Raw genomic sequence first — 27,828 nt, forward strand, 5'->3', positions numbered from 1 at the left:
AACAAAAGATGCTATTTCACAACTCACTGGACTGCATGCCATGGCCACACACACACACACACACACACACGCAGAGTTGGTGGTTAACAAGACACTGCAGGCAGCTGGTGGACATCCTGCAGGCTGGTGACACTCTCTCACTCACACACACAACAACAAACACACACTATCAGACAATGGGAATGTGTAGAGCAGCTGATTTTGTCTGTTTATCGTTGTTATTGATGCACAAAAAGTAAACCCTTTCATCACTACTCACAAACTGATCGAAGGCATTTACACCACCAGTAAAAACCACCCACACCACTGGACCACGTCCGCAACAATTTAGCTTCCTAATGTCGTCCCCCGTGTCTTAAATGATCAGAGGAAGATTTTTGTTACACTTTGGAGACTGAGCAGTAGAGTGAAAGTGTGTGTGTGAGTGTGTCGCTCCTCACCAGGCTGCTCCTCCCTCCTCCTCCTCTCCTCCTGCTCCTCCCTCAGCCGGTCCTCCTGGCTGCAGGGTCGGCCATCATCGTCTCGAGGAATGATCCGACCGTGGAAAGGACACTGGAGAGGTTTAAATCATGAGTATTAAATTAAAACATTTTTACAGAATTAAAAGATAATGCTTTTATTTAAAGGCTCTTACTGTGTATGTTTGCTAGACTCTGACACACAAGTATAAGTGAAAATTTGTTTATAAATATAACCAGGTTGTTTGTTAATATAACAGGTGGGTGTCTTCCCTCATTGAGATTTTTATTCCTTTATTGGATGCCCCCCGTGCCCTTTTCTCCTTTACTGAAATTTAATCTGTTTTTAGGTGTCTTTTTTCTATGTATTTGAGATTATTTCTGTTCTCCTTTACCTTTAATTGAATACAGTTTTGAGTGTAGGTGATGTAGACTGATGATGGATTTTAATCTAAAGTATTTTGATATAAAGATGAATTTCAATATAAAGAATTTTGATATAATGTTTTTATGAAATAAGACATGTTTGATGTTTTGTAATATGGCCTTGACATCACTATTTTTCTTTTCCTTTGTACTTTTTCTATGTAATTTACTTAGTTGTTGATCGTCAGATAGTTAACCACACCTGCCACCATGGAGCTCGTCGACTTGTTGGTGTGCATTACGTGTAGATATTTTAAACATTTTGACTTGACGAGGAGCAGAGCAGGATCAAAATCATGTCTTGAATAAACTTGTGTGGCATGGAGTAAGTGTGCAGGTGTTACATTATTTCTCATGTATGCTGTTTTTATACATATGTGGTGTGCATATAACTACCCTCTTTTCATATAGACGCTCGGGAAAACATATTTGCAGCTCAAACACACACTAAGAGAACCGCAAACTGTGACATACATAATTGTCTGACTGTGTGTTTGTCCTGGTACCTTGAGGCGGTCCTGTCTCTGACACAGCTTCCCATTGCCCAGCGGCGCTCTGCAGTGATGGCTGACAGGAGTGAACCTGCCGGGGAAGGAGATGTATCTGCTCCTGCTCTCTGCCAGGAGCTCCTCGTTCTCCACCTCCTCATCCACCTCAATGGGAACCCAGAACTGATGCTGAGAGGCCGACCTGCACGAGGACGAGACTTATTTGTATCCCTGCAAACAAATTATGTTGATTTAAAAGAATTCTTTCCAATTGGCAACTGCGTCAAATCGCTGGAAAAACGCTGCTCCTCTGCTGAAATTAAATCTGCTGTCCATTTTTAATTTCATTATTTATCTAACAAATGTTTTTATGTATAAATGTTACCGCACAACTCTCAGACAATATGCTCTGAAAGACAGAGGACCATCACTGTGGAGTACCTGTCCTCACTTTAAAATTTGTTTATCATTATTCTCATTGAAATCTTACATAAAAAACACCAGTGCTGTAGTGAGAGTATCGGCTGTGTTTATGTGTTATGTTTACGCATCTGCTCCAGTCATGATTATTATAACTACTTGTTTGTTTGTTATATTGTCATGTTAAAGAAAGAATTACTGTTTGTATTTGAATAGATTGTAAATTCTATAAGCCCCTTTTTAACCTCTCCTGCACAATTCTTGTTATGTTTGTTATTATCTCCTTTTTTATCACTTTGTGTGCTAATAAATTACAATTCAAAATTCAAATCCAATTCAAATTTAAACACTAAAGACCGTTTAAGACTGTTCTATTGCTGTGTGGAATTAAATGTTAGAAGTTATTTATAAGATAACTACAATTACTGCCTAGTGGTTGTGTGTCTCCACGTGAACTTCAACATATAGTTTACAATCATGTCTGTAAAAAAAAAGGAAACTTCACACATATCTGCCCCCGGCAGCACAGAAGATTTATACAATCAGCACAGTTTCAAGTTGGACACCCAAGATTAGTGTCACCAATTCTGAGACCAAATCTCTTTTTATGACAGAATGATAACCAGAAAAGTGTTTTTTGCAGAACATTATAATGTCAGGGTTGACCCTTGACCTCTTGGATATTAAGTCAGCAATTCATCATTATGTTAGTGGAAAATTTTAGTGTATGACTCCTTGAGTTTTGGCCAAAAACACCTTTTTTAAGGTCACAGTGACCTTGACATTTGACCACCAAATTCAAATGGGTTCACTGTTAAGACAAACTGTTTTTTTCAAATTTAAATGAATTCCCTCATGGTGTTTGCGAGATAACGCACTCACAAGAATGAGACAGATGAGATCGTAGTGACATTAACCTTTGACCTATTACCACCAAAATCTAGATATGTCATCCTTGAGTTTAGTGGATGTTTTAGCTAAATTTGAAGAAAACACCCTTTAAGTGTTCTTAAGATATCACATTCACAAGAACGGCACAGACGGGAGGACGACCCAAAAACATAATGTCTGCAGCCACACCTATCGCCGGCGCAGAGGCATCAAAAACAACAAAAAAAACCCACTATATTTGATTGAACGTGCACACAAATGTAGCGGGTGCTTTGTGGGACTTTCATTTTTCTTCCACATGCATGAAATACTGAAACATGCACTGATGTTAAATCAAATATTCTGACAAAGAAATTACATGTCAGGTTATAGTTCTACTGTTATATTAGAATAATAAAATACAAAACACACGACTGAACTCTACAGTCATGTATAAAGATGCATTTGGGTCCATCAGTGATACAATGTGTGTGTGTGTGTGTGCGCGTGTGTGCGTGTGTGCATGTGTTACTTGATGATCTTTCCAGCGTTGGGCTGCTCCTGGCCCCAGTAGTACAGGTCCAAACCAAATGGCACCACAGGAGCATCTGCGGCTTTCTGCTCTGAAGTGGCCTGAGATGTCGTGGGAGCAGAGGAGGTGCTGCTGCAGGACAGACAAGTGGAGGGAGCGTTAAATCAACACCACAGTCCATGGACAGCACCTATGTCATCACATGTGTGTTTCTTAAAGGCTATTTACAAAGAGGGAAATAGTTTTTTCTTGAATTTCTAAGAAGTTGATTTGAGGACATACTGGTATCAGACAGTCGCACTGCTCTGTGTGGGCAGCACACATCTGTAGAGCTGATTTCTAAATGACCAAAGAAAATTGATGGAGTGACAGTGGCTGAACATCCCTCATGTCTCGGGCACTGAGACTAATTTAATTAGCCAGGTCATTACAGTGAGGCCCCTGAGGCTCATATTAGTGGCTGCTCTCAGAAGTCTGTGGAGTTTTGGCGACTTGGCAATATCTCTGATGAGGCCTTAAATGACGCTATGCAGATCTGTATGATAAATATCCAGTTAAACCATAGTATTTGATTCTATTTGTGATGGTTCTAAAAAAGGAGGGGTGGCTCAGCAAACTTTGTGTTTTTGCTTTTATACAGTACATAACATAACACACATTATACAGAGTAAAAAGTCATAAAATGGCTCACACACTGCAGGGCTTCAGTTTAACTTATTAAATGCACCAAAGTGATGTTTCGAGCATCACAGCTCTTCATCAGCCAAGACTGACCCTGCAAGATGCCATCTTAGATACATTTGTTAACAGTCATGTGACTAATTACATAAAAAATATCTTTTAAAATATCACCATATTTACATGTATTATATGCCACTGAGGTGATCTATTTAAGTTCTACAAGAGACCTGAATTTGTGCAAACAAGTTTCAGAAACAAGTTGTAGTTCAACTAGTAGCCACCAACTTTCTTCATTTATTTGTTTTGATCCAGTACCCTTGCCTACAAAACATATTATTTGTTGGCCTCTTTAGTTACTTTTTTTCCACCTATGTCTGTGTTTGTTCTATAAACCAATAAAAACAAAATACAAAAAGGAAAAAAAGGGGAAAAAAAGAAATACTACAACGTCATCCAGGCGAGGAGATCGTGTTGTCCCCCTAAGTGTTGGAGCGTCACACTGGCTTAACACAAAAGCAATAAATACTTAGTTTCTCTTTCAGCACTAAGTTATGATTCTTTAACACTCTTACACTCTTAACATTAAAAACATTAAACTGCCAAACTTGTACAGGCTTTAAATTGCACATTAGAGCAATTTCCTCTCTTAAAAGTGTCCATTTGTTGCGTATTTCTGCTCATTCGAGTGATACATGACTGTAAGTGTAAGTTATGTCGTAAATGATAATGTGAACGTAGGTACAGTATAGTGAGAGGAGGTGAGGCAAGGTATGAAAAAGTGAGAAGAGAACCTGTGAGAGCAGGTCAGAGAAAGATGCAGGAAGCTGGGAGACAGCAGAACTTGTCAGTGTGTGTACCTGGATTCTGCGGGCAGAGGAAGGTTCTTTCTGATGTGGCGCAGTGTGGCTGCTGCACATGTTGGATCTTGCTCCTCCTCTATAAGTCTCTTCAGCCGCCTGGAGGAGGAGGAGGAGGAGAAGGAGGACAGAGGAGGAGGAGCTGCAGGTCTTTTAGCAGGAGGTTGTTTTGTGACCGGTGCTGTCGAGGTGGAGGGAGCTGGATCCAAACCTGCCCACAGAGACGACAGGAAGTTAACATCATACTGACCAGCAGTGTGATGGGACACACCTTGGTGTTTCTCTGCTGTTAGAAAATACAACAATCAGAGCGCACATGAAACATTTCACATCTAACCATACATTTGTAGATCATTACTACATTTTCTACAAGAATGACTGACTTCATTTTAGTGCTAATCGGAATAAAGAAAGATCAGCAGCAGTGTGTTGTGTATGCGTGCGTGCGTGCGTGCGTGCGTGCGTGCGTGCGTGCGTGCGTGCGTGTGTGTGTGTGTGGTCAAACACGGGGTCACCCAGGCCCTCTGGGGACTGAACAGGACTTAGGCACTCACACACACGCAGCAGGTGAGATCAGAGGGAAGCAGTAAGCTGAGAGCTGCCGACATGCTGATCCCACACATTATTAAAGCTGACCTGGATGCTTCACAGATTCTATCAGTGCCGTGCTACACCACACAAATGATCCGCTCTGTACTCTAACTCTCCGTTTCTAATGCAACAGAATGACAGCCTGTTTGCATATTTTCTCTACTGCTTTAATTACAACAACAATTTACATAAAAAGAAGCTGAAGCAGTCAATTTCAGTCTGAACAGCAAGTTGTGCGTGTATAAAAAGTGAAATCCGTGAGTTAAATACAACTTTGAGTTTGTTTTTAACTAAGCAGAACTGGCCTACGCTTGACAAACTCAAAAAGGATTCTATAGTCAGATTGTCAGTTATTATGTTAGGTCGGGTTCAAAAGGACACATTTGTCAAAAATACAAATTAAAAATATTCTACTGAAGAAGAAACACTGTCAGAGAGGTGTTCGTCTCAGATGGATGGAATAACACATACACCATATTAAGAATGGTAGCGACTTTAAGCCCGAGCAAGGTTTTACTGAAAAATCTTTTCGCAATCGTAAAAACCAATAAGTGATTTGTTGCATTTTAAATTTAGATAAAAATACCAAAGAAATTCTGATTTTTTTTTTGCAGTTTTATATCACTGTTAAATTAATGTGTCAGACCCTATTCATTACTTTATTGCATTTTATATTTAAAATCTTATTTAAAGATATTATTAAGATTATTAAGATTATCAAGATATTAAGATATTTTATAAGATATTATTAAGATAATTATTAAGATATTTTTAACATGGACCCTATTTTTCAATGTTTTTGTATCTAGGTGACTAATAAGAAAAATATTTTTTGCAATTGGTTCACTGCCTTTCTTAAGTGGAAAGGAAAGTGAATATGTAATAAATGAGTCTGCAAAATGCATGCATTGTTTGTTTTTTTAGACCTTTTCATTCTCTTATCAAAATTGTATGATGTCAGTCTATTAATCTACTGTAAAAATTTAATAGGTAATTATTTTGATAATTGAATTACAGCCATGGTTCCAGATTTTTGAGGACAATATGCTGCTTTTCTTGGTCCCACATTATTGTTAGATAACTGAATAGTTGTGAACTTTTCATCAGACAAAACAAAAGATATTAATGATGCAAAGGTAATTTTTCTGTTTTCTGCCATTTTGTACACCAAAGATGAATTGATTACTAGGATAATAATCTGCAGATTAATCAATAGTGAAAATAATCATCTGGTGCAGCCCTCAGCTTGTGCACTCTGTATTTCTAAATTCTGGTCATGGCCCCAGTCCATCAGTAATAATGGCAGTCATGTTTGCATAATTAATAAAAAAAGAAAGTTGCTTTTAGAAAAACATAATCAAATATGTCAAAAGTGAAGCGATGGCCTGTAATCCCAATTTCATTCTACCTCACCTCGCCCTCTATTCCCTCTCTGATCCCTCCTTCTCTCTCTTTGTCGGATGGTGTAACATCGACTCAATCTGCTCTTTTCAAACGGCCACATGGCGGAGGTTTGTCTGGATGTTAAGATGCATAGATCAATGGGAGGAAATGTGCAGAGTTGTGTGTGTGTGTGTGTGTGTGTGTGTGTGTGTGTGTGTGTGTGTAGGGGGGTTGTTAGGGAGAGAAAAGGGGGGTTAAGGGGGTTTGAGGGAAAGAGAGGGAGAGTGAACGCGAGAGAGGAAAGGCAGAAAGAGGTATTGATTTTCTCGGGTTAAGCAGGGCCTGTAATTAAAATGTTAATTTGAGAAAGACAGAGATAGTGTCCTGACAGCAGAGCGAGGGATAAGAGGACTGATAATCAGAATGACAGAACAGGACAGAGCGGAAGAAGAGGGAGAAAGAGAGAGAGAGAGAGGAAGAGAGGAAATAAAATAAAAGGAGATGAGAACAGAGCAGAGCCAGGCTTTCTCTGAATGAATGAACGTGGTAGAGACAAGAAGAAGAGGAGGAGGAGGAGAAGAAATGGAGAGAAATGATAAATGTGATCCACTGGCTGAGCTGAAAAGAGTCAGATGAAGACAGAAAGCAATAGAAAGACTATTGTGGTCGAGAAAGTATAAGAGAAGAGATGAATTGATGTGATAGGGAGAGGAACAATGACATACTGAGGACTTCAGAAAACATCGAACCTAAAAGACCTGTTGAAATCTCATAGATTCCTTTGATACTGCTAATCACTGTTCAGATTTATAATGCACATTTTTCTTTTGTATGATTAGATCCATTATAAAATTAAATGTTACCATCATTTTAAGTAAAAGACATAATGAAGGCATCTAATTTCATGCAGCTTGTCATCCTCAAGTGCCTGTTTTGTCACTTGAAGATGTTAAACGGTGAAAGATTCTGGTCAGACCAGAAGGCAACGCAGCAAAAACCAGGGGTGTTTCTAAGATTTAAGAGTATTGGGGGGCTTATCCCAAACCTCTGTGTGGGAGAGTCTGGGAGAGTTCCCCTATTTACCCTAAAAAAACTTTTTTTTAACTTTAATTATGAATTGCGATGTTTAAACTTTTTTTTTTTTTAAAGTAATTTCTACTGAGTGGAAACTGAAAACTCTTCAACTGCTATCATTTAAAAAATGACTAGAGTTGTAAAGATAGTATATGTTTTTGTGAGGAGGAATCTAACTAAGTGCATTTAGTCAAATATAAGTATGGACAGAATGACAGATTATTAGATTCAGGGCTTTTTATCATTGTTTCGTTATTTATGAGAGGGCAGGGTGGGGGGGCATTAAAAGTGGCATCAAATTACAAAGAATTAATCTTAGAGCAATTATTTTTTTATGTGAGATTATCAAGTATTTTTGCGCCCTTGAAGTTGTTAATTTTTTTTTAATTGGCAGGCACATCAAATATTTCTTAAAACATTGGGGATGGACATATGTGTGTTATTTGTTTGTTATTTGTGTGTCATCCAACTTTAAATGTCTGAATCTTTTCTGAGTATTTATTTATTCTATTTTTTATTATTTTAATTTTCAATTTTTTTATTTTGAATTAATTTATTTATGTATTTATTTAAATTGTATTATTTTCAAGAAAACATGCCTCCTATACCAGCGGGCCAGTGAGTTTAGAAGTCATGCTTTCTTTTAAAAGTTTTGGTGCTTTTTTTTTCCCTTTCTTTTCTTTTAAATTTGTATTGATTTTTAAAGAAAACTTGCCTTCTACACATGGGCCTGCCCAAACAAAAATTGCCAAAATTACACATTTTATTATAGCCAGACACTGCACAATAGAAAATGAAAGGATGTCTTGCAAGGCTCGACTTTTGCTTTGCTGATGTCTGAGGCCAAAGTGGACGGCTGGAGAGACGTTCAAAGGACTTTTAAGATCTTTAGGAAACTCTTTTTATGACAAGCAGCCTACAGGGTTTTTTGTTTGGTTGCTCATATTTCTGCTTATTGTCATTTCTGTATTTTTTTTCTTCCTTTCATGTTAAATTTCGTAAATTGCATTTATGCATTCTTTATTATGTTTATTCTTAAATATAGTTTTCTCAGCCTGACAAGAAGGGGATGCTTCAGATGGACAGAAATGCCAAATTTAATGTCTGTTTGAGAGAACCAACCTGTGTCTATGTTGTCATGAAAGGAGCTAAACATGTAATTGTACTAAGATGTGTTAATGTACAGACTTAAGAATCCATATCAAAATAAAACAAGCAAAAAATGGATACACATACAAGCTGCTTTTGCTTGGTCTCTGGTGTGTGTGTATGTTCATGTTTGTGTGTATGTGTGTGTGTGGGGGGTAAAATCTAGGTGCAGGGCTAATAGGGGCTCATTAAAGAGGTTGCATTGTTAATTTGGTATGGCCCCTGTAGATCATTACCTAGCCCACTAATCACCCTGACACACACACACAGCTGTTTTTGGGCACATCAGATACAATCTAATTACTTAGCGTCTAATTGATTAGTAATGGAGGGAGGTGGGAGTGGAGAGGGATGGGCTCACAGGTAAAGGAAGGAGGCACAGGGTGAATGTAATGACTCAGGAGGCTGGTTGGGAGTACTTGCCAAGGGGTCAAAGGTCACCTCGCAGCCACAACAACATGGCTGACCTAGCAATAACAGCAGCGTCTGCAACATGTTCTATTATGGTGTCATTAACACAGACACATAAAGGCAGGCACACAAATACAGTAAAAAAAAAAAAAAAAAAAAAAAAAAAAAGAAGTTCACATATGAGTCTGTATGAGTGATGTAGAGGAGCTTGAATATGGCTGACGGAGCAGCATTGTGAGAGTTTAGTGTTTGCCCGGAGCTCGCACATGGCGGCTGATAATGATATCAACAGCATTCAAATTCCATCATATAGTCCGAAAAAACATGTTGTCACGTAGCTGACGCTGCTGCAATAATAACATGAGCCGGCAGTTGGTTAATGACCTGAACATTTGACCTCTAACCTAGCTTGCTGCCTGGAGGCGAGACATGATTCATACCAGTCCAATGCAACCACAGAGCAAGAAGGATAACACCAAACAGCCGTTCATATGTAGCTACTGATGACTGTGTGAAGGAAAATGGATGTGTTGACAGGTCAATATCCATCAAAGATACACAGGGAAAATGCTCATGGAAAAAAAAAAACTATCTGTCTCCATTACAAGGCTGTGCTGCATTCCAAATCAGACAAAAACACATAGTTAGCAGTCAGAAGACAGCTAACTCGCTGTCTCACTGTCTCACTAGCTGTGAGCTGATTAAACTCAATAGGCGTTTAAGTTGCTGTCATTTCCTGGGTAAACGCCTAAAAGTACTGTGCAGATGACTATCAAGAGCTTGCCTTCACTGTAATATCACCCTGAGTGGATAAACACACCAGCTGTAAGGCTGTGCTTTAGATATTTAAAGCTTCAGTTGTTAACGTTGTTACATTAACAATCTTGACTGACCTTGTCTGATGTGAAGATTCATTTTAGTGATGAATCCATGGAGAACTATCCATAGATATACAAATATAGATACTGGGTTCCTGTTTTGGGTTTCGAAAATGTCTTCAAATTGGAAAAAACAATGAGGTTTGGGAGCCCTTATCCTTGGAGTAGAGGACGAGATCAGCCGCCATATAATAGTGAATAAAACAATTGTTATTCCCATGTTATGAAATTGTTATTGGCAAAAAAAGTGCTGCCAATGCATATGTTATACTGTACATCGCACCAAAATAGAAAAAAGAATAGAAAAAAGAAAAAAGATGGCAACAGCCAAAATGCCAAACTTATAGCTTTAAAACAGGAGTCCAAAAAAATGTGTGACGTTGCAGTCGCTATATCCATTATTTTCTATCTCACAAACACACACACACACACACACTTAAATATGCATCTTTAAAGGGTCTGTATGTAACATTCAGAGCATTATAGCAGTATAGCAGCAATATAGCAGCAAACCACTGTTTGCTATGTAGATTTAGTGGCGTGAGAAACTTGAATATAAATAGTCTATTAAATAATTCAAATATATAATTATGATAATCAGAAATATAGCTCCCCAGATTTTTTTGCCTAGCTTTTTAAAAAAAAATCCAAAATCTACTAATTTCTTGCTATTTGTGTGACATTTCTGGTTAATTTTCTCACTGCTCTTTTTCCCATGTTCTGGAAAGAAATCAAACCAATATGCCTCAAAGGGTTAAATACTCGTAAAAGGCATCTGAATGCAGCACAAGAAAAGTGATGTCGATCCAGGTTTCAAAGGGTTAACCATGGTTGTATAAATAAACCCATATCAGAAGCACTTCACCTGCACATGACCAGCTGCTGCGGGCCTTTGAAGTGTGTGTGTTTGTTTGCAGAGTGTGTGAGTGAGTGAATCTTAAAAGATTAGGGCTGCAGCAGGTCTTCTTTTGTAGCTTAACCTCACTATTTATGCACGTGTGTGTGTGTGTGTGTGTGTGTGTGTGTGCGTGCGTGCGTGCGTGCGTGCGTGCGTGCGTGCGTGTGTGTGAAGTTGAACGCGTACCATACTCGGCTCGTAGATGCTCTGGAATGTGCGGCTCATACCCCTCTTTCTCTGGAACCTCATCGAAATCATCATCGTCATCATCGTCCTCCTCTCCGTCTGAAGCCTTCATCTGAGATAGAGTAGGTTCGGTTTAGCTCTTAATATCAGAATTACAAAGACATTAATTCTGTTTTAAACACACAGAAATTCATAACAATTGAATTATAAAATTATATATTTACAAGGTGTCGTTATGGTCGCTATATCCAGAAATATTTCTATCAAAATTCCAAATTTGGTGTATAAAAATTCCAACACAAAACTCTGTTAAAATGCCTTTAGCAAATGTTTAATCAAAACGAAAACTTTTAGCATCATATACAGGAAGTTCTCAGGAACTTTTTAAAATAAAATTCACGGATATTTTAAATCAAAAGGTAAATGAATAAAAATAGCTCCCTGAGGTTTTAAAAACTAAAAGTTCCTCCCATGCTGACACTTTCTTTGCATGTATTGCAGACTGCCTTCCCTGGTGTTAGTTAATGTAATATGCACACATCTTCATTATTTATTTCATTGGCGATTATTAAAATAAAACACCAGTACAGATAATCGGCAAAATCAGCCCAATAATCGTCCAGGCAGATAATCTCTCAACCCTACTTTCAGCCACATCAAACAGAGCGAACTTAAAGTTAAGATTGTTAAACTGTTTTATTTTCTCTACCTTTGTGGAAACTTCAGGAAAACAGTTGTGAGCAACAATTTGGTTAATACACTGTTGTTTAGACAGTTCTGTCGCCTGCTGTCTTCTGGTAGTCTGCATACTCTTGAATAGTGTGTAGAGATGGAGAAAGAATAAGTCTGCTGCTCACATGTACAGTATGAAATAGGAAAAAGTGAGGTATCATACACACTACACTATGCACACACACACACACACGCACACTCACCACAACAGACGCAAACACAGGCGAGCACACCGACCCTGGAGAAGGTGATTTGATCATATTTCACAGCGAGGTGATGAGTTAAGTGACCTTCAGGAGTTTTAACAACGAATGCAACACCTGCACAGTGTCCTGCAATAAATGCTGAGCTTACATGTTCCGGGCTGGTTTGAGACATGGACGTCACAAGCTGGTACAACTGAGTTATTTCTTAAACAAAAACACCAACATGCATGTATTGGAAACGGGAAAGCTTTGCTGTTGATAGAAAACTAATCTGGGAACGTCCGTAATATACTGCAGATGAGGCAAACACCGAATAAAGTCCAGAGGTTGAGCAGTGATGAAGTACAACAGCTGAGAGCCAATCAGCTCTCTTTATTAGAACACAATTCATGTCAAGAGACAGTAACAACACAGACATTTTAACCAACATATAGAGCATACAATAATTAGTCCTCTGTGTTTATCTATTTGTTAAGCCAAATATTATCTTTTTTTAATATTTTCCAGATTAATAACGATGGGGCAGTCACAATTAACACTAACATTCATAATCCAGAACTTTACTTGAAGCAATTTAATGACCAGTGACCTGAATCAGCGTTTTTTCAGCTTGAGCGGTGGGTATATATACATATATACAGTAAATGTCTTGGTGCAAAAGAAAAAAAACAAAAACAGCTTATTACTAATTCTGACTCACATTTAGAAATCTTGGTCTAATCATGTGCCCTCAATGTAACCTTAATAACCACATAAATCACTGCAAACTACGATTATCATCTTAAAAACATGACATGAAGGATTCCTCTTCAGGCATGACTTAGGACAAACATGTCAACAATTTTATGACGTTACTCAAACGGATGGAAAACAAGCATTTGGTTGGGACTATTTTCAGCAGTAGATTAATCCACATTTGGTTCTTTGCTTTTGCTTTTCATGGTGTGTTTTGGCTTTTCAAACATACACAGTACTTGCAGTTTGGTTACATTCATTGTTGGTTTGGGTCTATTTGTTGATAATAAGAAAAATGTAGAATATAAACAGCCTTGAGATCAAATCTGTGCATACAGATTTTTCGTGAATAAGGCAAAATCTGTCAAACAAAACCAAAACTACACTCACTGATACACTGAATGCAGATAATTAACTGTAAGTAAGGAGCAGAATATCAACCAGTCGACATATTTAAGTGATGTGTAGTTTCGTACAGTTTATCCCTCATACCTTCACTCTCCTTCTCAGGGTTGTGTGATCTCTTCTTTGACTTGGGGAGCAAGGGATGGCAATGATTTTGTGTGTGTGTGTGTGTGTGTGTGTGTGTGTGTGTGTGTGTGTGTGTGCGTGCGTGTGTGTGTGCGTGCATGTGCGTGTGAGTGTGTGTGATGAGCTGCTATCAGCGCTAAGCAAAATTTATGGTTTTTAATTTCCTGGTGAGGTTGTTAGCCATTGGCTGGGCTACAATGCAGAACACAACACTCCATACACACGGGGTCATTTCCATAACACAAATCTGTGTGTGTGTGTGTGTGTGTGTTGTGGCTGCTATGTCTTTAACAGCTGAGGACACTGACACACACACTTCAGTCTAGCAGCATAATAATCACAGTGATTAGGGTTATGAGGAGCAGTAAAACCTAACGTTAAACTAACCCCTTATTCCCAAAGGCCTCTTTTTCATTAGTGTGCGTGTGTGTGTGTGTGTGTGTGTGTGTGTGTGTGTGTGTGTGTGTGTGTGTGAGAGAGAGAGAGCAATAGAAGGGCTCCTGTGTTACTGCTGATAAAGCCCATTAGAATGTTTGAATTAGTTTACAAATGATGAGTCCTTAGATGATTACTAAAACACACCCACACGCACATAACTGGACCACAAGACAGCGTCAGCTAACCATGTCACAGCCCTCAACACACCTCTTGATCCTGTGCGCAGACACCAATTAAAAACACTTCACATTACAATACTCACTACTCAGTTAACCAGCAACTAAACAATTAAAGCCTAATTAGTTGTCATTAATGCAGCTGCAAAGGCTGAGACATGGTGGGTGGTCTGAGAGGGACAGGAATTAGGCCTCATTTATGAAATGTGAAAACAATATTAATTGTTACCGTTCAAGAAGAAGACGGTGATCAGTAAAATGAAGTCTATTTTAGGTCCCTTTTCTTTTAAGATCGTAAGAATTTTTTGAATAACGTGTTACACTGGGTGTATTTCTCCTCTGTCTACACCAGGGGTCGGGAACGTATGGCTCGCGAACCAGGTGTGGCTCTTTTGATGATTGCATCTGGCTCGCAGATAAAACATAAAATATTCTCACTTGTTTTAATCCATCCATCGATTTTTCACTGCTCATGTCCTGTTCAGGGCTGCAGTTGGCTGCAGGAGCAATTGTCCATTATTTCAATTGGATGATAATAGCCTACGTTGGCCGTTGCTGGGTAAACAGGTAAACGCCCCCTTTTGAATCAGTCTACTCGGTCATTAGCTCAAAGCTAACCCTTCGACGAAGAAGATGGCGAAAAGAAAAAAAGATAAGGAGTATTGCACATTTCAGGACGAATGGGCCGAAGAATTCGCCTTTGTGGAGAAAGCAGGTTCTGCGGTGTGTCTAATTTGCAATGACAAAATTGCATCAATGAAACGGTCAAATGTAAAGCGCACTTCGACACATGCCATGCTTTGCATCAAAATACCCTGCGGGAGGCAGCAAAAAGAAAGCGTGCCAAGAGCTACTGAGCAGGGTGCAAGCTAGCCAGCAGCAACTCCGCGCATGGACCCGGCAAGGTGACTATAATTCCGCTAGCTTTGCTGGATCTTTAGCAATAGTGAGGAACGGAAAACCATTCACAGATGGCGAGTATGCTAAAACGTTCATGCTGGATGTAGCCAATGAACTTTTTGATGATCTTCTGAACAAAGACAAGATAATCAAACGGATACAAGACATGCCTCTGTCGGCAAGAACTGTTAATGATCGTACCATCATGATGGCAAACCAAGTGGAGGAAACGCAAGTGAAGGACATAAATGCAGCGCCGTTCTTTTCCCTGGCTTTGGATGAGTCAACAGACGTAAGCCATTTGTCGCAGTTCATTGTGATTGCAAGATATGCTGCTGGTGACACACTGCACGAAGAAAGTCTTGCTGTTCTGCCAATAAAAGGGTCCACAAGAGGTGAGGATTTATTCAAGTCTTTCATGGAGTTCGCTCAAGAAAAAAATCTACCTGGATATGGATAAACTTCTCTCAGTGTGTACTGATGGTGCTCCGTGTATGGTGGGGAAAAACAAAGGATTTGTGGTGCTTCTCCGTGAACATGAAAATAGACCCATTCTAAGTTTCCATTGCATTCTACACCAGGAGGCACTTTGTGCTCAGATGTGTGACGGGCAGCTTGGCGAAGTGATGTCGCTGCTGGTCATTCGTGTGATCAACTTTATTGTTGCCCGAGCCTTAAATGATCGCCAGTTTAAAACACTGCTGGATGAAGTTGGAAATAACTATCACGGTCTGCTTTTGCACAATCCGGACTTTCCTTGAAATGAAAGACATCAAGCATCCTGAGCTAGCCGAAACTGAGTGGCTCCTCAAGTTTTACTATCTCGTGGATATGACTGAACATCTGAACCAGCTCAACGTGAAAATGCAAGGCATTGGAAATACAGTGTTATCCCTTCAACAAGCTGTGTTTGCTTTTGAAAAAAAGCTGGAGCTCTTTATCATGGATCTTGAAACAGGTCGTTTGCTACATTTTGAAAAACTGAGACAATTTAAAGATGCATGCACAGCAAGTGAGCCCACTCAAAACTTTGATCTCCACCAGCTAGCTGGCTTCACATCCAGTCTCCTACAGTCGTTCAAAGCACGCTTTGGAGAATTTCGTGAGCACACTCGTCTTTTTAAGTTCATCACCCATCCAAACGAATGTTCACTGAACACAGCCGACCTGAGTTACATTCCTGGTGTCTCCGTCAGAGATTTTGAAGCAGAAGTGGCTGACCTGAAAGCCTCAGACATGTGGGTGAATAAGTTCAAGTCACTGAATGCAGATTTGGAAAGAATCGCACGACAGAAAGCGGAGTTGGCAAGCAAGCACATGTGGACAGAAATGAAAAACTTCAACCCGAAGACCAGCTGTTTATCAAAACTTGGAAAGCGCTTCCTGTCACATACCACACACTGCAGCGTGAGAGTATTGCTGTATTGACCATGTTTGGATCTACGTATGCATGTGAGCAGTCATTCTCACATCTTAAAAACACCAAGTCCAACCTACGATCACGTTTAACGGATGAAAGCCTCAACGCTTGCATGAAGCTTAACCTCACCAAGTACCAACCAGACTACAAAGCCATCAGCAAATCCATGCAGCACCAGAAGTCGCATTAATGGTGAGTATTATAACAACATTATTTAAAAGAATAAATTCAGGGGCTTATTATACTCACATTTAGTTGAATTCAGTCTTAAAATATATTATATGGCTCTCACTGAAATAAATTTCCAAATATTTTGCTTTCATGGCTCTCTGAGTCAAAAAGGTTCCCGACCCCTGGTCTACACCATTTAGAACATATTTAAAACATCACAGATAAGTACTTTACTTCTTTTGACACTACATTATCACAACTTACTACAAACACTGACCCAAAGGTAACATTGGTTTAAATGTTTATTTGCAGCAATCATCAGCTGTGCATACATGGTTTTTTAATGAAAAAATAGTGGGGGGTTTTCATTATAGATTATAGATTTATTTCATTGTTATAGTATTTCTCCTAATATTTTCCTCAAATAATCGATTTGTCAATAAAATGTAATAAGATAGTGAAACATGCCCCGTGTAATGGTAATGTAAGGTGATGTTTTCAGTTGGTATGTTTTATCCAACCAACAGTCCAGGAATCAAATGCTGTTTAGTTAATAATCATTTACAACAACAACAAAAAAAGCCCCTAATTATCATATTTAAGAAGCATGAAAACAGCAAATGTTTGGCTTTTTTTGCTTTTATAGTCTTTTTTTCCCATTATAGTCATTTTCAGGTTCATACTTGTATTTAAGGTTTCTATGAGAACAAGAAATAACATTTCTGTAGAGGCGTGAGGGACAGAGCACTGCAAGCTGTTTGTTTACTTCAAAACTCACACATTTTGGGGGTGACGAGAGGAGACATGGCAGAGTTGGTAAAACTGTGCTAATATAAAACTATTTTGGATTTAAAGCAAACAAAAGAGGTGTTTTAAAGGGCTGCAGGCGCTGTTTTGAGCAGAACGTTTGACGGACTGGTTTTCTACTTATGTCTGTTGCTCGCTTTGAAAGCACTGCAATGGATAAGGACAAAGACTTATCTACAGGATACCTCCTTATTTCACAACAAAATAACAAAATACAGTGGCAGCTGGCTGAGACCAGTTTGTTTACATGACAGAAGTGCATAATAAATGGATTCAGTGTGGATGGGGAGCTCCAATGTTACAAGACACTACATGGTAGCCTTATGCTTATTTTCTAAAAGGACAGCACACAGGCATGAAAATAAGGGAAATGTCTGCGATCGTAAATGTCACAATGTCATAAATGCCACAGTTGTGATCAAAATTACTCAAAAGTATTTATTTCAGAGTGTAACAACTATTTCCAGATTATATATGCCTCTGTGAGTACTTCCACTCATTTCTCCTTTGTGGACTAAAAATAATAATGTGAATTACACTCTTAACATTAAAAATTCAAGTGACTTTTATTAGTGTGAACCATAATGCTGCAGAAAGCAAAAGGTAGAGAGGTAAAATCCCCCTGACTCTGATAAAAACAGAGCTGTTATTACTACAAATGACCCTTTTACTGTGAGAGAGGATGGTGCACAAGGCCGAGCTGAGGTGTGAGATACTGAGACTCCGTCTTATTTATTTCTCAAAGAAAAGCTGAGAGAATGCTGTTAAACACAAGTGTAACATTTTAAACACCAAACCAAACTTTCTCCATTACTCCAGTCCGCTGCTACACTTATTCATCCTCACAGCACAATGGATTCACACACAGCACACGTAGACACACACACATATACACACACACACACACATACACACAGATATAGTCTCTATAGGTTTTGTGCTTGTCTACTTTAATCCCAGCTGGTTTATTCTGCTCTGATCAATGACCTAAGACTAAGAAGTGATCACCCAGCTGGAGGAAAATCCTGCCCTAACATCATCCCTTTTCCCCCTCTTTCTGCCTCTTTGTCTCTAATTCACCTTAATTTAATCCTGATAGCATCGAGTGCTGTCGGCCCGCCTGGCAGAGCTGTAAGTCTCACAGTAGAATTAGCTTTCCTCCAGAAACATTTTGCTGACGGGGAGCGCAGCTAAAATATGGCCTCTATTCCCCCACATGGCTGCATAGGGGGCTGCTTTGCATTTTAACAGAGCTTTGGTTTATTCACTGGGACACACACGAGGAGAAAATCACACAGCAACGCAGAGTCCCCACCCCTCCTCCCAACACACACGAGATAAAAACTGCTGCTTTACCTGAAACTCAAGATTTAGCAGACAAATTAGAAGTGATGCTTTGAGTAAAGCAGGGCCATGTGTCACTGTAATGGGAAAAAGACAAAACAAATATGGGTAACTTTAACATTAAAAACAGATAGAAATAAAAATAGTTGGGGAACAGAGCAGAATAAATAAAAAAGTTGTTTAAGTAAAGCTGGGCTATGTGTTACTGTAATGGCAATGTTTACTCTGAGATAAAATAAAGCAGGTTTCCTAAAAGGAAAAAAGGCAAGGAAGAAAAATAAGTAGTTCTTTAACAACTAAATGAAGTAGAGATCTGCTGGAAGTGGTTGCTTAAGAAAGGCCCATACGTTACTTGGGCAATACGGCTTCAATGGGTGCTACAATAACCATGAAAGTGGGTTGAGTCTGTCACGAACAAGCATTTTTATTTTCATTGTTGAATATTTTTTCCAATTAAGTGGTGAATCTTTTTTTTTTAAATAATGAAAATCGCCCACTACAGTTTTTAGTCTTCTAGACTGTTTTGGATGCAGAGTTTTGGAGATATCGGCCAAAGAGATGTCTGCCTTCTCTCCAATATAATGGAACTCAATGGCACTCGACTTGTGGGCCCCCACCAAAAAAACATTCAAAAAACTCAACAGCAATGTATCTTTCCAGAAATCATGACACGGTTACTCAATGTGATCCACCTTGTTTTGAGCAGTTTCATGTAGGAACTATTTTCTTTCTCTCAAACTCCACCTGCCAACCGTATCAGTATTCGGCTGGTGGGTGTAGTTCGGTAAAAAGAAACAAGAAATTGCTCACAAGAAGGTCTGATTATCTTGAGTAACCTAGTTATGATTTCTTGAAAGAGACCCAAGTCCTATCTGGTTTCATTATACTCCTTTTCCACAAATTTTATTATCATTTTTTAAACATGGTTAAACCCGCTACAAATAGGCAACAAACTCCTTTTCGATTGCCAGAAGAGCCGAGATGTGTACACGGTTTTGCAGCCAATAAGTCTGCCTTCCTGTGTGTGTGTGTGTGTGTGTGTATATACGGTAGAGAGATTTACATGTAGATAAGTTTACTTGGCAATTCACGTGAGACAATGGAGACATTTTTTTTTTTTTTTTTTTTTGGCAGATTCTGTTTTTTTTCTAGGAAAGAAACCCCGCAAGCGAAAAAGGTAAAGGGTTGGGAGGGGGAGTTTGAGAGAAGAAAAATAGTTCCTACATGAAACTGCTCAAATATATATACATTTCAAATTCGGTGCAGACTAATTTGGATCGTCGTTTGAGCTCTGCTTAATTGGAGAAAAATGGTAATTAGTGATGGCGAGTCACTGCATCATCTCACCTGTTAACGAGCTAACATTACTGCATTCACTCTGGTGTTGTGTTTCCATCAACGCTGATTAGAGCTGGAGCCAATAAATACCCGTGACTACTGCAGAGTCATTTGACATGGGTGTGAATGCTGACTGTGACCTTTTCCATTGCATTAAAAAGCCAGATGTTAGCGAGTGTTAGGGGTTGGTGTTTTTTTTGTTTTGTTTTTTGCAATAGGAACAAGGCTTTGTATTGGAGGGAAGGGAGACATCCGTACATGTTCAACACTCTGCAACTCACGACAAAACAATCTAGAAATGCAGTGCTAAACCTTACTGGTTCTTAAAAATCAGTTGTCAGACTATTGAAAGCAAAATTGATTGAAACTGACACTCCTACTCCTAATGAGCAGGTGGCAGGAGTTTGAATCCAAATTTTAACACCTCTCACCAAAGAAGTCAGAGAGTTTTAGGTTAAGATTAGGTAAGCATATTAATAGTTAATAATGTTTGGGTGTCCACATACTTTTGATCATATAATGTATCTTCACCGGGGAGAATAATTGACAACCTGGTTAAAAGTCATTGTCTGAACAGGATTAGAAACTGAAGTATGTTGCTGCCTCCACAGGTGTCTTGCTTATTCAGCTTCTATAGCACCTCCTCTTCTCTCCTTCCCCCTCCTCTCCCTTAAACAAGACTCTTATCCTTTATAAAAATGATGTGAGGGCGCCGCCTCGGACAACTGCTCCCCTGACTTCATTTGTCTCTTGGCAAGTTTGATGGCGCTGCGTTTAAAAACCCATTCAATCTTATAAACCAAAAATTAAATGTAGTCGACTGTGATGGGCACTCAGTGCATCTGCTATTTATATGCTAATGTACACTCAGCCTGCCAAGGTCTGGCAAATTATTACTGCACAGCCATAAGTCAGGTGTATGGCAGAGAGGGGAGGGGGCAGATTAACCATCACACACACTCACGCAGAGGAGCTGGGAAGGAGTGAGAGGAGGAGGAAGTAAAAGCAGAGGGAGGAGGGGGGAAGGAGGAGAGGAGAACACGAGGAGGTGAAAAAGCCTTAAGAGATGTCTCCATTGTCTCCCCTGACAAGTTAATATAGCTCCCCACCTGGCAACACACACACACACACACACACACACACACACACACACACACACAGATCATTTCATTCTACATTTAAGGCTGAAATGGAAAATGTCTTTTGGGAATACACTAATGCCATCATTATCACAATACATTTCCAACAGTTAGCTTAATGAACACATTATACACAAATGCATTTATAAACACACAATCATATTTCTGACACACACTTAAATAACACACAAACTCTCGCACGCACAGATTTGAGAAGTTCAGGTGTAACTGAAGACTGCGGACACGGTGTGTTACTGTGTGATCTTGAATCAACATATTTGCTCCTTTGCTTACATTTTCTTGCACCCTGAACCTGATATGTCCCACTTAACAGAGGACAGGAGTCCTGCAGGAAGCCCTTAGAACCTTCCGGTGATTGCTGTGAAGTAGCCTGACTATAAAAGTGTTGGTGGAGGTAAAATAAAAGGCCAATCCAGAACTTAATGGGCAGCAATAGGTGACTGACCTGAAAGGTAAAAGTGTGTGGGCCAGAGACTTGTCAACACTGCTGTTCTTATTGAGTGTTAAAGGGATAGTTTGGGTTTTTTTAAAGTGGGGCTGTATGAGTTTTTAAACTATACTCAGTGTATTACATGCAGTAGATGGCAATCGGGTGGCACCCTCTTTGCTGAAAGGGACAGGACCACGACTAGCACCCCACAAGCTCAGCTTCTGCGGGGGGGGTGCCTACTCAATAACAGCCACTATAAAAAAGGCCTACCTAAAAAAATCAAGATCAGTCTAAGAGTATTTCCACAACCTTACCTCGCTGTCACACAGCACTTTCCTTTGGCACTACATTTTCTTAACCGTATAACTTCCATATTCCTGCGCAAAAGCCAAACTGCAGTCAGACTGAGACAAAACTTCACTTTTGCAGGGGTTTCTAAAATGATGCATGCTCGTGTTTTTCTGGGATGTTCAAACAAAGAAATACAAACTGCTGTGGCCAGTTACACCGAATGTAAACATCAACACTTGACCTGCAAGACTGACGCAACTCAGCCTTTGCAGTAAACATTTCTCTTAAGAGGATTATATAAAACTACTGTCAACTAAACAACAGAAACACAGAAAAGCACTGCTGTACACAGCCGTAAAATGACACTAAATACCTACAAATATACCACATACATCTTCCCGACTGGCAGCACAACAGAGCTGTACAATCACCTCAGTTTCAAGAGGGACACCCAAGACTAGTGTCAGCAAATCAGTGTCCATCCAGACATCTCTCTTTCTGTTCCTGAGATATGATGTTGAATATAAGCCAGAAAAGTGTTTTTGAAGAACATTATGTTGTCCCATTGCAGTTGACCTTTGACCTTTGGGATAGAAAATGTCATAATTTTATCATTTTATTCTGTTTAAGATTTGTTAGGCTTACTTACTTACCCTTACTTGCAACCCAAAAAAAGTCCTTCTGCCACAGCTGCCACTGTTGAGGAGGTATGATCAAACTGGACGGTGCAGCACAGCTAAGGATAGCCTGTCTGCTTTGTGTCCTCCAACAAATCAGCAAACATTTTATCCTATTAGAAATGTATGTTACATTTTGTCAGAATTAGAACCAGAATTTTTGAATCATGGCCAAAAACATGTTTTTGGAGCTCACAGCAACCTTGACCTTTGAACACCCTCAAATCAGGCACCCTTGAGTCCGAATGGATGTTTGTGCCTGCCCTATTAGCGCAAATTATGTTGTTACCGGCAGCGTTATTACCTGACGCTGCCCTTCTGCGTTCTATGCGCATATGACCGGTTCTGTCCGGCTGCGTTCTCAGGTGACGCCGCCCATGCATGTTGCATATGTGTGCCCGGTGCCTTCTGGCCGTCCACCAGCATATGATAACCATGCCGCTGGTTCTGTTGGAATGCGTTCTGATCTGACACCGTCCAGCTGTATTCTGGTTAGACGTGGAAGGTGGCTTTTGGCATTATGCTCGTATGCTGAAAGCACTGACAGAGTGGATGTATTTGACAAGTTCGAAGTGAGAACAGGCTGAAAATTCAAATGAAAACTACTCCTGTTAAATGTATGTTACATTTTGGCATTCATGGCAGTCTGGACTGGTTTGAAAAATGTATGTTGATCATCTTTAGTCCAGATTTTGGACCTTTCAGTTGTAGCTTAATACAGGACTAAGCAGTTATGGTACAAGTTTCCAACTTCCTGCTCTTACTCTGGATGTTGTTTTTTTTTTTTATTTTTAACCGAGTGACTTAATAGTATTTACTCTGTGGCCCTGTTTTCATCATTACCACTGTTACAATACATTATTTTCTTATATTTGCTCTGCTAAAGGGAGTGGAAGTCCACTGCCACTGATTGATTTCAACATATTTACAAACTAATTAGGCCTAAAGCTTCCAGTGGAGTCTGACCTATTCAAGGCTTGATTTGCCACAACATCCCACATCTCTATTACCACCTTGCACTCCTGTTCATTACTACCCAGAAAGGATCCCATGGGATCCCACGCTAATGAGAAAAAAGCTTTCCACTCCCCTCGCTCTCGCTCCATAGCTTCTTCTCCGCTGCTTTACCCCATTATACTCCTCCAGCCCCAACACCCCCAGACACACACCCTTTGTCTCTGGGGAGCAGTCAGCTTATATGATGTATAGGGTGACATCTTTATTTCACTAACCTAGGCTGGCAGGTCTATTAGCCAGCCCAGAGCTTCCCAAACCTTTCCCTGTCAACGAGCTTATTCTCAGCTGTCTACTTCAGTTCCCCCTCCCAGCCTGTCTCAATCTGTGATCAAAACAGTCATTATTATACATTCTCGCTGGCTGCCAAAGCGAAATTACACTATGCTATTCTTCATTTTACTGGGGACTTCTGAAAGCTCAGGGAGGACACCCCGAATGTCCTAAGAAGGTTGCAGCCGCCCCTCAAAGACCCCTGGGGGTTTGTGGTGCCCAGTTTGGCCCTGTGGTCAGTGATATGAAGCCAGTCCAGAGATCTCAGAGATAACCAGCAATCAACTCCCCCACACACACCATGTGAGTCCCAGTGGATCCATCAGTTCCAATTTAGAAACCATCTCCTTTCACTTTATCAGAGACCCCTGATGGAACTAGACTGTGTCCATAATGATTTACAAAATTTTACTCCAACAGCAGAAACAATCTATTCCATCCAATTAAATGAGCCACATGATGACACTACAGGGTCACATTTCTAAAATCACAATATCTCTGTCTTTTTGCAGAATCTTCAAAAGTCTTCTCGCCCTAGATTGTTCAACTTACGCCAAAGTGCTCTCCTGAGTTGTCCAATAGAAAATATCGTCAAGTAAATCTTTGTAAAACAGAAAGCAAAGCTTTGTCAGGAGTCAGAGAAGTTGTATGTATTGAATGAGAGCACCGTTTTAATTCAAATTTAATACTGTCCACACACACTTTAAATGATGTTTTTCAGTCTTACGTGTTGTTTTCTCAGAAAATCAAAATCAGCACGAGGATTATATTACTTGTGCAGTCCATCTGTTTTTGTCACTGGGCAAAAGGGAGGGGAATGACAACACGCACTACGTTTACATGGACAAAAAAAATCTGTTTTTTCAGCTTTTTCTCAATCCGAAAATGTCACATACCACTGCTTTGTCATTTACTTTGGCATCAGACGCTGAAGCCAAAAGCCCCCTTTCATCGCAGTATAACATTTTTATATTTTTGTGTTATGGCTTTTATGGCTAAGACACAATGCAATAGGAAACTAACCAAATGCATTGCGACAAGCACATTTTGGTGTCCTTTTTTTAATCAATCTGGGCATGCATACATATTTGAGATAAGACCATCTGCAAATTCTTAACTCCTGGCCATTGCCTTTTACGTTTTATCCACTACATGCTACCATTTTCACTCCCTTAATGGAAGAATAACTGATTAACCAATTTTCCAAGAACACAGAGACTCTCCATGAACATAATGCATAATGAGGAGGAACAGAGAAATGGTGGCAAAGAGATCAGGAGAAAAACATATTACTGGTGTACAGCTAAGGGAATGAGACACATTCAGAGAATGAATGTACAAATGAAAAGGAGGGAGCGTTGGAGGAGAGAAATAGAGGGATAGTCTTTCTTTGTTTATCTCCAGTGAGAAACAGGCGGCCGCATCCATTGTGCTGTGATAAGATGGGTTATCAGCAGTAAACAAGGCCTGGGCCTGTATGAATAGAGCCCAGAGTGACTGAATACACTCTTAAAAACAGATATGTTCAAATAAGTCTGCATGTCTTATCCTTTCCTAAACACAAGCCCATGTTTTTAGTTTGTAGCTCTCAACAGATGCATATGGGATTCTCCCACTCATAGCTCATACTGAAAACTCCCTTCAAACACATTCAGTCTTCCAAAAAGCCGAAACTGCCCGTTTCCTGACACTGTGGAGTGATTTTACACAAACACTTTCCCCAAGATACAAAGTTGTTTTATTAAATGAAGGTTTAAGTAAGCTTCCAACTGAGACTGTGTCTAAAGGCAAAAGTATTCATGGCTGAGCGAACTGTTATTATAGAGAGGGACAAGAGGTGATGACTCAAACAGACACAATTTCAGTCAGTCACTGTACTATGCTGTCCACAAAAAAACTACAAAAAATACAGCAGTCATTATGTAAAGGCTTAAAAAAACCCATAAAAAAACACCAATATAGTATCACCACTGGCAACGTCTAAATCATGTGAGCTCAGAGTTTCCCACACATTCATTTATTTTTGACCACCTCCCAAAGGTATGTCTTTCAGTACCATTATAAATACAGGCACTCCTCCTTACATTAAACTCATTATATGTAGCGCACAGCACACACAACGCACACTTTTACCATCATATACCGTACAGCCTGGTGAAGTTTTGCAAAGGCTTGAAGGTATGGAATATTACGTACCACCCAAGCATATGACTGCCCGCCAAAATCAAAACATCTGATTGAACTTTAAATGGGATCAAATGCGAGATCAGCACTTAATGACTTATATCATCAGATCAACCGCTGCATGGTGTCATTTAAAGAAATCTCATGTAGGCCTCATCCTCGCCTCACTGAAAGCAAAAGGACTGGAGCTTGCTAAATGAGCACTGACATGAGATTTGAACAAAGACCATCAACAGCTACATGTTAGTTTTGTGAAACTTTGCCAATCACTCAAATACTCAGAGCACATGCACTGAGCCGGCAGTTATGAAAAAAAAAAAGAAGAAACGGTCTTGTGCATTCTTATTTTCAAAAGTCTTCCAACTTCATGTAAATGCCTCTTCGCTCAACCTTCCCTCTGCTTTATTCTCTCATTCAATAAACAAACCCTCTCTATCTGCCTCCATAACACTCCTCTTCTCTCTCTGCAGCTCCCCCGTTATGGGAGACTATATTGAGAGGCCCGTTGAGAGAGAAACCAATCGTGTGGTGTGTCAGCGGCCCGATAGAGAGGGACCCAGTAATGGAAGGCCTTTTAAGGCTAAAAAGGAAAAGCTAATTATGATAAAGGGGCTGTAAGTTGTGTGGTTATCGCAGTGCTGGGCTTGCTGGTGCAGCAGACTGGTCCCTGACAGTGATAACCAGGCAGAGCGAGACGGCCAGCGCTCTGTCACTGTCACTCTGCCGCTCTGTTCAGCTAAAGATGGATTCACAAGCTACAACTTTTATGCCTTTTTTTTTTTTTCCAAATGCATAAAGCCATTTGCATTCATTGATCCTTTAAAGCCTGAAACTGCAGGCTGACGTCCGTTTCTCTTGGATTTTCTTCTTTTTTGTTTTTTTCCTATCTCTCAGCACTGCAAGTAGCCCCTCTCTTAAACACAGACATTTCAGCACCAATTAAACTCTCTCAAATAAGCAATTAGTGAATTAGTGAAAAGCTTTCTAAATGGTAAGTTCCATGACAACACCGGTCTGTATGTTTGTGCCTCCATTTTGGGGCCGGCTCAAACTACAGCAGAACGGCGATGCTAAACTAGATATAGAGGCAGCCAGATAGACATATCAGCTGTCAAGCCATGGGGCACATTAGTGGTAGTGAAGAGAATGAATGGGTACATCCTCCCCCTTGCTCCCCAATTTCGTCTCTCTGTCTCTGATGCATTATGCATTATGGCTGTGTCTCGCTATCTCACCTCTCCCAAATGTCTTTACTATTAATATTTCCATCCTCCCTCTCTCTGTCTCTATTATGATGCTTCCCTCTGAGGGCTTACAGAGAAGAACAGAGACATTTAAAGTAGAAAACAGGCGGAGGACACTTTGTAAAGCCACGCAATTTAATGCAGAAGAACAACAGTGAGGTGCTGGGATGAATCTGAAGTGATCTTTCAATGGGATTTGGTCATTTCTCCCTGCAAGTATAATGTTTTTAAATCTATCCTAGGTAAAAAAAAAAAAAAAGTTCATTTTTTAATCAGTTACAGCCTGAAGACGTGCTGAATTAAGAACATTTTCAAGGTGTGTCGTGCGGCAAATCAGTGACAGTCTTAAGTGGGCTTCATCCAGTTTTCCACAGTTTAACCCCTTTGAAACCTGGAGCGACTTCACTTTTCTTCTTTACTTTTCTTGTTCTGCTTTTAGACACCTTTCACAAGTA

At 39.8% G+C, this 27,828-nt stretch overlaps 1 protein-coding gene across 1 annotated transcript in view; it reads right to left on the reverse strand.

Moving 5' to 3' along the window:
- Positions 1 to 27,828, reverse strand: part of uvssa (UV-stimulated scaffold protein A) — a 43,287-nt gene that overhangs the window by 5,061 nt on the left and 10,398 nt on the right. The window contains exons 9-13 of the mRNA XM_042493249.1: positions 11,303 to 11,414; positions 4,733 to 4,943; positions 3,195 to 3,326; positions 1,391 to 1,574; positions 441 to 552 (exon numbers count right to left, since the gene is read on the reverse strand). Coding sequence (XP_042349183.1) covers positions 441 to 552; positions 1,391 to 1,574; positions 3,195 to 3,326; positions 4,733 to 4,943; positions 11,303 to 11,414 — 751 coding nt within the window. The remainder of the gene's footprint in view (positions 1 to 440; positions 553 to 1,390; positions 1,575 to 3,194; positions 3,327 to 4,732; positions 4,944 to 11,302; positions 11,415 to 27,828) is intronic.

Source organism: Plectropomus leopardus, chromosome 9 (genome assembly GCF_008729295.1).
Source record: "Plectropomus leopardus isolate mb chromosome 9, YSFRI_Pleo_2.0, whole genome shotgun sequence".
Classification (NCBI taxonomy): domain Eukaryota; kingdom Metazoa; phylum Chordata; class Actinopteri; order Perciformes; family Serranidae; genus Plectropomus; species Plectropomus leopardus.